The following is a 14,332-nucleotide window of genomic DNA, read 5'->3' on the forward strand; positions in this document are numbered from 1 at the left end:
ACTGAGGTATTTTTTTGCCATAGACAACTCGCTGAAGAATCTTCAAGGTATCATTTTTCCAATGCATTGAGTAGCACAGAAAACATTCCATTCATCTCTACTGTATTGAGGAACCGGCAGAACATTCAGTAGCAGGTATACTGAAACCTTGGAAAATCAAACTGTCTGCATGGCTAGATGCCACTTGAGGGAGAATATATTTTGGGGGGATTTGAGTGAACTGACCCTTTATCTAGTGCACCCACCAGCCCATCCACCTGCACACACTTGTATCCCACACACAAACACGCTCAGGTCCCTGTCCCTCTGCAAGCACCTGGCAGCATTCCATTAACAGAGCCAACAGTGCTCTCTCACACCCTCACCTGCTGTCAGAGTCTCACAGAAAAAATATATATGCGCACGCACACACACACACCGACACACACAGAGCTTCACCTGCTCTTGCCTCAGAGGAAAAGAAAAGTTAGATTCTCTCATGAAATGCCTTTTATTGTTTCCCCAGAAGGCATGGGTTGTACGCTTCTGAAAAAAACGCACGCATATACACACACAGTCGCAACACAGACAGCGGGTACAATGCCTCGATGGCGTTTTGTGTACCCACCCTGGGTTGCTGAAATAAAAGCATTAGAACTTTCCCCTTAAAAACTATGCGCTTGTGTGTGTTAATTTCTAAAACTGGATGAGGCAGAAAGGCGAGATTGAGCTTGTCATTAGGAGTTCACAGCCTGCGTGCTTGTATGAAGGTTTGTTTTGTTTTGTGTCAGCTGCCTTGTGTGTGTTCTGCGCACGTATGTGTGTGTCTCTGCGTCTCCTCTCTCCCACGCTCCGGCTCCTAACGATGGCAAATGCGCCTGTGTGTTTGCGAGGCGTTGTTTCTCAAAAACAACAACACATCCAGGAACGGCTCGTTTTGTCAGGGTTTTGTGGAAGGAACACGCTCTAATTAGAGAGGCCCTATGAAGGTGCATCAAACGGATCTTTCTCAAAGACCAACCTGCTCATGGCTCTCACACAGCGCACACATGCCACCTCTGATTATTGGAGAAATGTCTGTGTTATTTAACTATATAGCAGAGTATTAACAGCCTTGTCAGTTTAGATTTGCTGCACGTCTGATCCTAATCCATGCGTACGCTCCTAGACACACATTTACATACAGACAAAAAAAGTGTCTGCTTCAGGTGTTGCTTTGTGGCCATTTGGGCATGTTTGTGTGTTCGGGGTGGTTCATGACCAAAAGCTCTTTTCACAAAGTACACGTGCACCCCCACACACGCACACACAAACACACACACAATTCACTTCTCTATCTCTGCGTGTGTTTACTTTACTTTCCTGCCTTGTTTGTTCACTCAGATGGGAGCAGGCTTTCTGCTCAAACTGCCCAGGTCACTTTTGTTCAATCTGTGTGTTGTCTTGCTCCTCCACCCCTCCCTCCTCTGTGCTCTCAGGTGCCAGTGATGATGGTGGAATCAGCCTCTGAGACCATTCGAACGACACCGTCCAACCAGAACGGAGTCAGCAGCCTCAGCAGCCAATCAGATGGAGGGGGAGGTAGAGAGGGCGGGTCTAACGGAGACACCAACGGAGAGATCAGCCCAGTCGACTTACTGCACCTGCAACAGCAACAGGTGTGTGTGTGTGTGTGTGTGTGTGCACGTGTGAGCATGTTTTTAGGCCTGCGTGTGCTTCCTTGTACCTGTCATGCATGCATCTGACATTATGTTTACATATCTACCTGTGTATATATGTGCTTGCGAGACTTGTTTTGCAGCAACCTCCCACTTGTGCAACTTGTGTGCATATGTACAGTACATTGTCTGGAACAGCATGTACACACCAGGCCGTTACATAATGTACAGATGTGACAACACGTAGTCTGCCAGACTCTGGTAATTGTCAGGCTTGCGTGTGCGAACAGTGAAAAGCTTTGACAGGTTGGCTCGTAGGTGCTTTAATTATCCACTGTTCATAATGTGCCAACTAATTCCACCAGGACAAAGTCCACCATAATAATTCACACGCTGGAGATTCCCACTGATATATTATTACATGTTACTGGTTGAGAAAATATTAGGAGACGAGCCTACTGTTTAAGCTCTGTAGGTGAGAGAAGCCATTTTGTCCTGTTGTGGGGATCAGACACACACATTCTCACAATGTAAACACACGCACACACACACACACACGATACAAGTCTGTCAGGGAGTGTGTGTGTGTGTGTGTGGGAGAGTCTGCTTTATTTTTTTTTCACTGATCCATGAAGTGGTGTTTGTGTGTGTTTGACACGTCAGCGTGTAGTGTCTCCAGTTATGCTGTTTATCTTGCCTCCTGTGCGTCAGTCCTCTATACACACACACACACACACACACACACACACACACACTGGCCACTATGTCAAATGGAATTTCCAAACTTCCCGGAACTTCTTGGATGAAATTCTACATTTTTATTTCTCATTCCCCCAAAAATCCACATAGCTCTGTTCTGATTGCTCTCTGAGGCCTTCACACACACACACACACACACACACAAACACACACATCCAGATCATTTCAAAAAGGTTCTTAATCCAGAGGTCTCTACATTAGTCATCTGTCCATAACCGCACAAGAATGTCCGCCGAGTGTTGTCATCTCATGATGGAAACTCACTGATTCATGTTTTTCAGTCACTGATGTGGCATTTGCTTCAATCGATGAAGAGATTAGAAGACAAATAAAGTCTCCCATTTATGTACTGGCTGCATGATGTTTAACTCTCTCGCTCTGTATGTGTGTGTGTGTGTGTGTGTGTGTGTGTGTGTGTGTGTCGTGTCCGCCCATCACAGAGGGTCAGTGTGAGTTCTGGGCTCTCCGACACCAGCTGAGTTTCTAGTTGAGGAAACCCAGGGGGAGAAAAAATCAGGGTTTCCTCCCTGCTGCTAAAATTATTCCCCCTAATTATAATGATGGAGCCTTAGGTGAATGAAGAACACTCAAGGCCCTTCACTTCTGTCCTGCACTCCCTCCTCCTCCTCCTGACTGTATCCTCACCCTGCTTCCTCAGCAACCTTCATCCTAGGACACACACACACACACACACACACACACACACACACACGGCCACGCACAAATGCACACGCATAAACACCAAACCTGTAGCTCATACAAAGCAGGTCTTTATTCTCTCGGACGTGTCTCTGCTCTCTATGTTTTTGCACCTGTGTGTGTGTATATGTGAGTGTGTGTGTGTGTGTGTGCGCACGCTGGTATTTCCTCTCTTGAGCGGGTTACCAACCACAAACATACCTCCCTCTCTCTTTCCATCTTTTTCTCTTCCTCTCCCTCACTGTACTTCTTTTTCCTTCTATCCGCTGTGGACCATGAAAGACAAGCACAACCTTTCCTCCAGATCCCAGCCCTCACCTCACGAGAAAAAAATGTTACATCCACATATGTAGCTGTAAATACACAGCAATTTATTGTAGCAGTCCTCTATTTAGAGCTTTCTGTTAAGCTCAATTTGCACAGATTGGAAAGATCTGAGTCGTCACGAGGCAGAGGTGTGTCCTTCCTGTACTGCCGATATTTTTTCTGGAACTGTTGTGCTTTCCGCCACAATGGCCTGTTGCTAGTTTAAGGCTGTTTTACTGTGCAGTTGAGTTGTAAGTTCGTGTAAAGTAAGAAGGCAGAATTCATGAGTGAACTTTTATTTTCTCCTGTTGTTTGAGTTAATCTATATTTGTGTGGGTGTCCCTGTCACCTCGGCACAGTATCACGAGCCTTTGGTTACCATCATACACCTTTCTAATCCGCCCCCCACCCCCTGGATAAGATGGGAGTTCTGTGCCACTGAGCACTGTTGAGTGGCTGCTCTGATATCACAACCAGCTGATTTCTTTCTTTGTTAATCTCTTTCTCGCTCTTGCTCCGTCTTTCCTCAATTCACACCATTTCAATAAAAAAATAGTCTTTATTTATTCATTTTAAATTCACAACCTTGAAGAAGTATGGAAATTGTAACATTTATTGAAGTAGAGGTGTTATTTCTTCAGTGTGCTGCATGTCCAATTGTAAATTAATACAGACCAGGATTTAGTTTTCATCACATCAACAACATAAAAGCAAAATTGTCTCCTAACAATTTATTTCCTGTTTATCGTACTGACAATTCCTGTTTCAGCACTTTCATTAATGACCATTACTAAATCAGGCAGTCGTGCCGTGTTACCTTGAATTCAATAATAAAGTTTTGTTTTTCTCACATGCCTCCATAGAAAATGGGCAAGCAAATTGATTTCTTGATTGATTGGGGACCCCGTTTAACAATAGCAAACTACATCAAAACATCTATTTACAACCAGTCACACAACTTATGCAATATAATCCAAGTCTTATTCATTTAGTCATATGCACAGTACTTCCCAAACACATGCATTGTGGCTAAAAAATCTTTAGATAAGTATAGATAAGTTTCTCTTTCAGTTCAGTTTTAAATAGCTTGGTTTCAGCAAAAAGGCATGTGTTAAACGTGGAGGCATGCGAGAGAAGTTTTCTTCAGGATTTCAGGGTAACATCACGTGACAAACTGGTATACAAACTGTCATATTGTGGGTAAAGTATTCCTTTAAATTTATCGGAGACTTACCACTTTACTTTTCTGTCCCTTATTCCATCACACTACTTGGTTAAATTAAGTTCTGGTGTAGTTATGCGGGGTGACCATTGAGGCTGTATTTTCACCTTGTGCCCACCACTCATAAAAATCAATATTGTCTGACACAGACGGCCCCTATACTGACACTGGTCACCTGACAACACTGTATAAGAACCTGCTCTCATGCCTCAACCTTAAAGTCTTGGATATACCTCCTCCTCCTCCTCCTCCTCCTCCTCCTCCTCCTCCTCCTCCTCCTCTTCTTGTTCCTTTCTCCTCCACGCTTGAGTTTCTCACCTGAAGGTGTAGTGCAGACCAGTGTTGGTGCTTAAACACCATGCCAGTGCGCACTGGAGCAAAAAAGACACACACAGAACTCCTGACAGCGCGGTGTTGTCAGAACACAAAGCCGTCTTTTCCTTGGGCCCCTTGGGAACCTGAGAGAAATCACAGCCATCTCCAGACGTCAAATCCCTCCACTGGCCTCCCTCTGTCTTCTGTCTCCCTCTCAGGGTCTCCATCTTTCTCTGACTCTGTCCCTTTCTTTCTCTCTAATGATAGATAGATAGATAGATAGATAGATGGATAGATGGATAGATGGATAGATGGATAGATAGATGGATAGATGGATAGATAGATGGATGGATGCAGGATAGGACATAGGTGATGTAGGTGGTCAGATGAGGAAGTGGGTATAGGAGGTATTTGGGAGATGGGACATTCAGCCGGAGGGAATTGAGGTAAAAGGAGGGGCAAAGCGGCAGCACATTTTGGGGGAAGAGGGGTAGGGGGGCATTGGTGGGCTGTAGAGGAGGAATAGAGGGATGAGGGAGGGGTGTAACGCTGAGACGTGTCAGAAAAGGGCGCCTGGGCCTCCCTGTGGAATGTGGCCTGTCTGCCTCCCCAGAAAGAACAGAGCAAGAGAGAGGGAAGAGAGAGGGAAGAAAGGGAAGAGGGGGCGAAGACCAGTTCTGCCCCATCATCGAGGGGGAGAGAGGAGGGAGGAGAGGGAGGGAAAACAAAGAGCGGAGTTATGGGGCGAGAGGAAGGAGAGGTGGAAAAGTGAGAGTGCGGTGGAGAGTGTATGGCACTTTGTTGAGGTGCCGGGCACGGGTGTAGACATGAAATGATGCATAGCAGAGGAGAAATGTAAGCAGGATAAATCCTAACAAACCTCAAAGTGTGTGTGTGTGTGTGTGTGTGTGTGTGGCTGGGAGGAGGGTGCTCTGACGAGAACCAGGTGTCTTCAATTCTTTCCTTTTCTTTACGTCTCTCACCCCCCCCTCTTCTCTTTTTTTTTTTTTTTTTTTTTTTTTTTTTTGCAGATGTGAGTCCACACTTTGAGCGCCGTCACTTCCCCTCACCCCTCCATACTCACCCATTTCATGTCTCCTCCTTTTCCCTCGCCATCAATGAATCGCTTCCAGCAGCTACAGTAGTAGCAGCCGGTGATGCCGGGAAGAGAGCAGGGGGAAAGTAGGAGGGAGAGGAAAGAGAGAGGGATGGTGACAAAAAGGTGCCGTTTCCTCTTAGGAGTGCCACTCATCGGTCAGCTTAAACAACCAAGGAGAGCTTTTTTCTCCCTTTTCCTCTCTTCCTTCTCTCGCTCTCTTGCCCTTAACTTGCTCTTACGCGCAAATAGAAAGTGAGAGGCAGATTGTAGCGGTGGTCTCCCTTCCCCAGGGGTTTAAAGAGAACATTGGCTGAGAAAAAGGCAGTTTTAGAAATTGGTTCGGAGCTTCGATCCCCTCTCCCATTTGTCATAATCTATTTTTTCGCCAGCACTTCCCTCTTCTTTTTTTTTTTTTTGCTCTCTCAAATGCGCATACACATCTTTGTTTCTCTCCCTTTTCTCTCGCATACTCACACAGGCAGTTACACACATGCACAGAGCTGATGTGAGTTAATGAAGGGTGTAATTAAGGAGCCACAGTGATGACTGGAGATCAGGGGGAACCAATACAGATCTCAGATATACACAAACACTGATGAAAGATAGCTGTTTTTTTCGTGTGCGCATGTGCAAGAGTGTGCATATGGGTTCGATGGTGGGAGCGCTTTGCGGACAGATGTACGAGATTGGTGTGTGCGTTAACAGATGAGGGGAGATGCTGGATGATTCAGATAACGTATGGCTTCCTGTTAGATTGGCTAGACTCAGTAATTATGGCCTGTGTAGATGGAGGCAGGGAGGTTTTGAGACGCATGTGACTCCATAGCTCCGGCCACTCTGGCCTTTGCTAAATTATGGGAGGTGAATTTTGGTCACTGGGACAGTTATGTCCTGTTTGACCTCCAGCTCTCCGCCAGAGTTCACTTTCAGGTCAGGGGTGCAGAGGAGACGGAGGTGAAGGGGTGGCTAAAGGCGGCGAGGAGGTGACGAAAGTAGACATTTTCAGACACATTTTCTACTTTGTCAGTGCAGTGGGATTTAATTTAATTACATTATACTCGCGTATTGTGCATCTGCATGACAGGTTGAATCCCATGTGCATCTGTCTGTCTGTGTCTGTCTGCATGTGTGTGCATGTGTATGTGTGTGCATGTGTCCGTCCATCGTGTGTGCGGGCCAGTAAATCAGTCCCAGGCCTCTCTCTGAGTGCTGTCACCTCCTAAAAGCTTTCCCTCGGTCTGGGCCAGGCCTTCCTCTTTATGTTTGAGGTCAGTATAGTTCGCAGGTCACCAGAGGTCATGCTGAGACAGAGGAGGGGCCAGTTGGGTTGCCTAGCATCATAGAACACCCACTGCTGTTACCGCGGCGATACAATGAGACCTATAGAACACCAACTTCCTCTAGGAGTCTTAAAGGCACCGGCAGGTCCCTTTATCCATCTTCTTTGACTTTAACTTCCCTTTTTTCTTGTGCTGCTGATCTTTCTACACATGAATCTGCCTGTATGGAGTGATCAAAACTACTGCATGCTGAATATTTAGATCTGAGACATCCATTCATACTCTAACTGCTTGTATTGTTCAGGGTGGCACTCCCATGCACTGCAAACACTTTTGCATTCCTGCACTCCAGACATAAACAAAACACCACAAACACACCTGCAGATCTCATGGTGATATATTTCCCATGACTCCCCTTCCTCATATTTCTCATTCAGTGATTTTTTTTTTCACACATTGAGACCTAATTCCAAGATGCAGAGATGTTGTATTTATGAGCGCCCATAAAAATTGTTTTATAGCTTTTTCCAGCCAGGCCACTGAATGTCAGAGAATCCACTGAGTGTGATTTTTGTTCTCACTATTGACGTCCTTTCAGATTCTTTTCTTTTGTATTTCTCTGCTCTGTGACCTCCATATACACTTTCACTCTCTAATTACAGAGTAATGTCTTGAGGAAAAGCCACCGTTTGACAAGTTCTTAAAACCATAGCCAGGGGTGCCCACAACGGGGGGGCCAGTTGCTGGCCCCCCCACTGGCCCCCTCTGGCGAAAATAATTAGAGGCTGACACTACTGTCTTTAAGAGGCTGTGGTGCACTCATTGTTAAAACTAAAATTAAGGTAGTGGTATCTTGCATAGCTTGTTGGCAGGAGGGCTAAATAACACTCCGAAGTTAGTCTAATATTGGCAAGGAAACATCTGGCACGGCCGTTTTCAAAGGAGTTTTTTGAACTCTCACCTCAACTTATCTGAATGATAATGGGTTCTATGGGTACCCAGGAGTTTTACCTAAACTTGAGTAGACTTCCATCCATCCATTCGTAATTAACCTAGCCTACATGTCTTTGGACTGTGGGAGGAAGCTGGAGTACCCGGAATCACCTAACTTATGCATATATAGATACATAACACATTAAAACAGGATTGTTGCGGATCTCAAAGTGTCAGATGTACTGGTATCAGTCTGTGCACATCAGATAACTAGTGGCATTAACTGGAACTTAAAGGAAACCAAAGTTTATCACTATGCGATTCCTTAACTCACTATATTTTCAACTAGCCTATATACTTCAGCAGCATTATTGAATCACAGAAATTTAGATATGGCTTTTGCATCTTGGTGAGCTGCCCCGCCCTTTTCAGTGTCCCCATCCGGCCACCCCTATGAAAGATTTCTGGTGGCGCCACTGATCATAGCCAATGGATACATCATAATTGTCACATTGAATGAAGTGGAACTGTAAAATCAACTTAATGTGTGAAGTTTAAATAAAGTTTATTATCCAAGCTGCTCTGGAGAAGCATGCTTCAATGCTACAGGTCTTGTGGATAAAGAGTAGACGGACAGTAGACATGGTCCACCAGGCCAGATCAGCCAGCATGGACACAGTCACGGTTGGTTGACCCAACCAGCCAAGAGGCTCAGAGACAAGAATAGACAGATACCAACAGAAGGATGTGTGTGTGTGTGTGTGTGTGTGTGTGTGTGTGTGTGTGTGTGTGTGTGTGTGTGTGTGTGTGTGTGTGTGTGTGTTTGTCCTGTCTTTGTTGTGGAGACTGAGTTATACACACATCCCCGGGCACCTGAAGGGGTTTGGTTGGGTTTGGTTGCCATGGGAGTGTTTGGAAGCACTTACACCAGGCAGACCTAGCTGTGCTGTCAGGTAAATAACACACACACGCACACACACACACACACACACATAAGCGGGGAGGGACACTCTTCATGGAGAAGTTTCTGAGGGTGAAAAAGTTGATTGTTGAACCTCGCTCTTAAGAGGGTATCGCCATGGTGACTGAGACCTTTTTAGGAGGTCGTAGGTCAGCGAGCAAAGCTGCATGACCTCATTACTACTTCTAGTCAGTGACACTGGGGTGTGACTGTGAGTGTGTGTTTGTGCATGGATGTCTGTTCACATTGGTCACCGTCTTCTGCTTTCTCGTTCACAAAGCAGTAGCTGTAATTGGTTTTAATTGACGTGTGCTCGGATGCAGTGTTTCAGAGTTCATTAAGGGGCAAAGCATTCAAAAAGGGAAAGAATTAGTTTACAGCCTACACCCTCACAGGTCAGACAAACCTCATTTCTTGGTTTGAGTCTCATCTCTTCTCTTAAAGCCCCTCACTCCCTCCCTCATTCCCCCACTCCGGACTCACAGAAAGTGATGGACGCCGAGAGGGGAAGGAGGGAAAGCGAAGAGTAAAGACAAAATGTGCAACGCTTACAAGGCTGCTAGGCAAGTAGTTACCCTGGAAACAGTCGAGAGCCCGGCGGTGCACACAATGAACGCACACACATACACACCACGCACACAATAGGTGCAGAGGGCTAAAGTGTTGCTAATTAGCTAGTCTGCGCTGGTTCTTTGTGTGAGCCATTTTAAAGGAGAGATTAGAGTCAACAGGGAGGAGGAGAGGAATGTAGCTCTCTCTCTCTTTGCTTTCTTCTTGAGCTCTGGGACAGTGTGTGACGGCCATGTTTTTTTTCACCTGAGAGACAGAGTGCATTTGTTGTCCTGTCGGTTAAGTTTTCCATAACTAAAAACATCTGAAAAACAGCTAGTGTAGTGGAACTTAACTTGAGTTGATGTCTTCTCATTAAGACAATCCTAAAAAGTCAAATCGGCAAATACCAAACTCCTAGATTTCCTTTTCTTGCTGCTATTTAATATTCAGTATATGAATATGGGTATTCATGAAAACTTCATGAGAAGCTTTTTTTCTGTTGTCACTCAACTTAATTAAATTAAGATCATAATTAAAGCCATAAATACTGCTCTAAATTTATGCTCATTCAAGGACAGATTTTCCAAAGAAAGAACTCGTGTTTTATATGATAACATTTTACTCACCATTTTCATTGCTTTATAATTAATATCAGACACGGCAACACTTAATTTAACTCTGTTTAGCTAGGGATGCACCATTTTATCAGCCAAACGTAGGTATCTAATTTCACCTTGTCGACTGATGACAATCACCAGTGTTAATCTGTTGTGTCGCATCAGTTTTGTGCAGGCTTAAAAGTAGGGCTAGAGACTAATGTCGTCCCATCATCCCATCATCCCGGTGACCATAGAAAATGCATTAAGAGGGGACAGAGATCTTCACTGGGAAGCCATCGGGACGAAAGGGCGCAGTAAACTCACTATGAATGCATCTGGAGATGTACTATGTGTCCTGTGATGAAATTAGCAGGAGGAGAGATAGTTAGCATTAGCTGTTAGCAGCAGGTGGCTGGAACTAACAGCTGGTCGAGGTTGCATTGAGTTACATTATGATGCATTCAAGCTCTGTTTCAGTAAAAATGAGTATTAGGTAACGGTAAATTTTATCGTTATCATGATGTTTTCAAATGTTATCCTGTAAAATGTAGCTTTTGGTGAGAAACTTGAATACATACAGCTGTTTGAAGGAGAAATTTGATGATGTTTTTATAGCAATATAAAATCGTTATTAGAGAAGGAAGTAGGAAATATGTAACAAGGCTTTTTAAGCACTTTTTATGTTTTATATGTGAAAGATTATATTAAAGGATGTTTCAGAAATTTATATGACTTATATGTGCTCATTTCAAAGATAGTGTAATAAAGGACTGAATGACTTTAAAACAGTTCAGTTATTTCTTTGTTTCCCTGGCACAAAAGAGGCAATAAATAACAACAAAAACAAAATAAACTACAACAACAGAAAAAAACATCGGTATTAGCTTATTTTAAACACTGGTATCGACTCAGAATTTCCCAATTGCATCCCGATATTGCGCCAATTATTGTAGGAGACAATGAAGATGAAAAACTGTGTGTACACACAACTACATTAGGTACAGTAGGTCAAAGTTGAACCAGCTGTATTGTGGGTTTCCTCACCATAAAAAAAAGTTTAGGTAAAAACATTTCGTGTCTTTGTCTTTGCTCTTTTTACTTGTCCTGATGGACTCCTAACAGTTGTCGAGCAGAGTTCCCACTTTCTCAGAATCTCTGAACAAAATTGTTAATTTAAGAAATTTAATAATGGTGATATAAAGATAACCGCATGAACAAAAATAAGACCCTGTCAAAAAAACGTTATAAAATAATAGAGGTTGGACCGGGCTTTGAGGTATTTTAAATTGAAAAATGTGCCCGCTCACATCTGGTTGTATTGACCCTCTTACTAAATCACACAGTCCAGCGCACGCACACACTTCCCCATTTCCCCTTTTTGGAACGCACCCCACCCCTGCTTCTCATTTGGGGAAGTTAAAGATTTTGTTCTTGTTCAGACCTTCTAACTTCTTGTACAGCAGCCAGCCTTTGTTGTGCCTGCCCACTTCCGGTGTTTGTATGTGTCTGTGTGGCAAGGGTGGGTGCGAGGGTGTGTCCATCTCCATCTCTGCAGCCGCAACCAGGTGTAAAAACCCTCTGAACCGAAAACATGAAAGAGTTTTATTTCCATCGAAGCGGGCAGCCAGGCTAATACTTTTACAGGCCACTGACTAGGAGCGTGTTTTTCTGTTTAACCAATAGGCGTCTGTGTGTGTACATTTGTCTTTATGTGTGTAATATGTGTCTGTGTATGCATGTGCACATGGCAGACAGTCTGTGTTTGTGTATGTATGTGTTTTCCCTCTGTCTCCTGAGCGGAGTCTTGGCAGTGTCTTGCATGTGTTATTAGTTTGATTTTTTTTTTTTTTTTTTGGATATTAATAATAACAGTTAAACGGTTTCCATATGTGAGGCCTGGTTGCCAGGCTAGTGCTATCCTCATCATGGGCTGGCCTCGCACAGTCTAGCCTCACAGGAGTTGCTCTGGTTGGGCAGGAGAAGCAGCTTAAACTCTAGAGGTCACCCAGCTAAGACCCAACACCTAAGTGGCCTTGTCTTCCCAGGAGCATGACCAAACTACTTAACTGTCCTACCTTATACAAGATGAGGGCTAAATATTACAAGGTACACTGTGTGTTTATGTGTGTGTGCGGGCGTGTGTGTGTGTTTTCCGCTGTGGGCTGGGTCTGTCTGGAGTGAGACCTTCCTCCCCTGCCAAACGAGCTGTGTTGAAAACCGCAGGGAAACTGCATATGTGTATATAATGTATGACGTGTATTTGTGTGTGTGTGTGTGTGTGTGTGTGTGTGTGTGTGTGTGTGTGGAAGGAAACTGCTGTAGAGCTATTTGCCATCAATTAGCCGCCTGGACTGAGATGAGGCCTACAGTACAGAGGGAGCTGCTTTTATATTCTCAGGAAGGGAGTTCCTCTCTCTTTCTGTCCCTGCTCACCTCATCATTATCTTTAATTGTCTATCTCTTTATGCCCTTTTCCCTTCACTTGACAGGGAAAAAAGCTGACAACATCTCCTTAGGAAGATGGGTAGATTTCTTTCTGCGTGTGTGTGTCTTAAAGATGTATGATGATGAATTGTGTAATGATATAAAGCAGTCCTGGGTATTCAGTCAGCTCCTTTTTATGACTGTGCGTATACCCCTGTGAATCAATAGAAACATTAGATGAGTGTAGGGACATAGTTGAAGGGGAGAGGTTTTCTCGTTTCACAAAACAGTTTTGAACTGAAGAGAACCATCTGGAAAACGGCAGGGTCCCCGGAGTTTAGAACAGGTCCCTTTTGTGAAAAATAGGATGTGAAAAAAACTCTAAAATCGGCCAGGGTTTTCAAACATTACGGCATATTTTGAAGTTCTTTTGGAGTTTGTGAGTTTTTATTGCGTTGGCTCTTGGACGCGGTCTTTCCTCTCTTTAATGGTCAGTCTGGGCCCAGAGAAGCTTGCTTCAGCCGTTTTAAAACCTCAGCTCTCGAACGGTGCCTTTATATTGCGGAAACATTACATTAAATAGCTGAACGGGATTGCGGCTGGCTGGTGTTTCTGAAGGTGTCCCAGATAGTTCCAGCTCGGCGGCGGCAGCGGCGGCCTAAACAGATTGAGGTATTCAGTGTCGTTTGAGCTCAGTTATATTGGTGGACAACTGGTTTGAAGCCCCCGTTGCTATGAGCGAAAACAAATGGCAGGAAAGCTGGTGAAGGGAGGCCGGAAAGACCTGATTAATACCAGAGAAGGAGAAAGAGTACGTGAGGAAGAGTCAGGGGTAAGGGGCAAAGTCTTGGCAGAACATAGTTTATTTGTAACCCACCGTGAAATTGAGCGGCTTTAGCAGGCTTTGGTTCAGGCTGCCCCTTACCCCTGTATGTTTACCCCTGGAAACCCCTGATCTGCCCCAAATATATACACCACTCCCTGTTCCCTTACACCTTTGACCTGTAGTCAAATTACATCTAACTTTGAAGGCTTTGACTGTGTCGTGAAATCAGTGTATTTTTGCCTTTGTATATAGTTGTAATTATTATAAACAAGTTTTCTCACAACAGTGTTGCTAGTGCTTGAGTTTCTCCAGTTGCTTTAAGACAGTGTTCACTTATTATTATTTTACCTGCTCAGCAGACCTGCTCCCTTTCTTGTGCTACAGAATAAGTTATATTTTTGACCTAACATAATCCTACAAATTTCCCATTAAATTTAACATCCTGTGGAAAACATGAGCATCAGTGAAATTACCTCCTGTTATATTTAGTGGGCATAAAAACTTCCAGACGTTGGCCTTGATGGTTGCATGGTTAACAACTACAACAAGCTACAGTATGAGACTGTCAATCTTCCCAGCAATTGAAACAAAAACTGTATGTGGTTTTTATTGTTAGACCATTTTATCGATGATGTATTCCTTTAAAATGCAACATGCGACAAAGCTATTGTAACTGTCCCTTAAATATTGATGTACTAATCCTACATACGGCTTTACCTT

At 44.1% G+C, this 14,332-nt stretch overlaps 1 protein-coding gene across 2 annotated transcripts in view; it reads left to right on the forward strand.

The window, feature by feature from the left end:
- Positions 1–14,332, forward strand: part of foxp4 (forkhead box P4) — a 105,795-nt gene that overhangs the window by 33,010 nt on the left and 58,453 nt on the right. For both annotated transcript variants that reach the window (XM_050037173.1, XM_050037174.1), the window contains exon 2: positions 1,458–1,637. In XM_050037173.1, coding sequence (XP_049893130.1) covers positions 1,467–1,637 — 171 coding nt within the window. In that variant the 5' untranslated portion in view covers positions 1,458–1,466. The remainder of the gene's footprint in view (positions 1–1,457; positions 1,638–14,332) is intronic.

The sequence above is a fragment of the Epinephelus moara genome, chromosome 24 (genome assembly GCF_006386435.1).
Source record: "Epinephelus moara isolate mb chromosome 24, YSFRI_EMoa_1.0, whole genome shotgun sequence".
NCBI classification, from domain to species: domain Eukaryota; kingdom Metazoa; phylum Chordata; class Actinopteri; order Perciformes; family Serranidae; genus Epinephelus; species Epinephelus moara.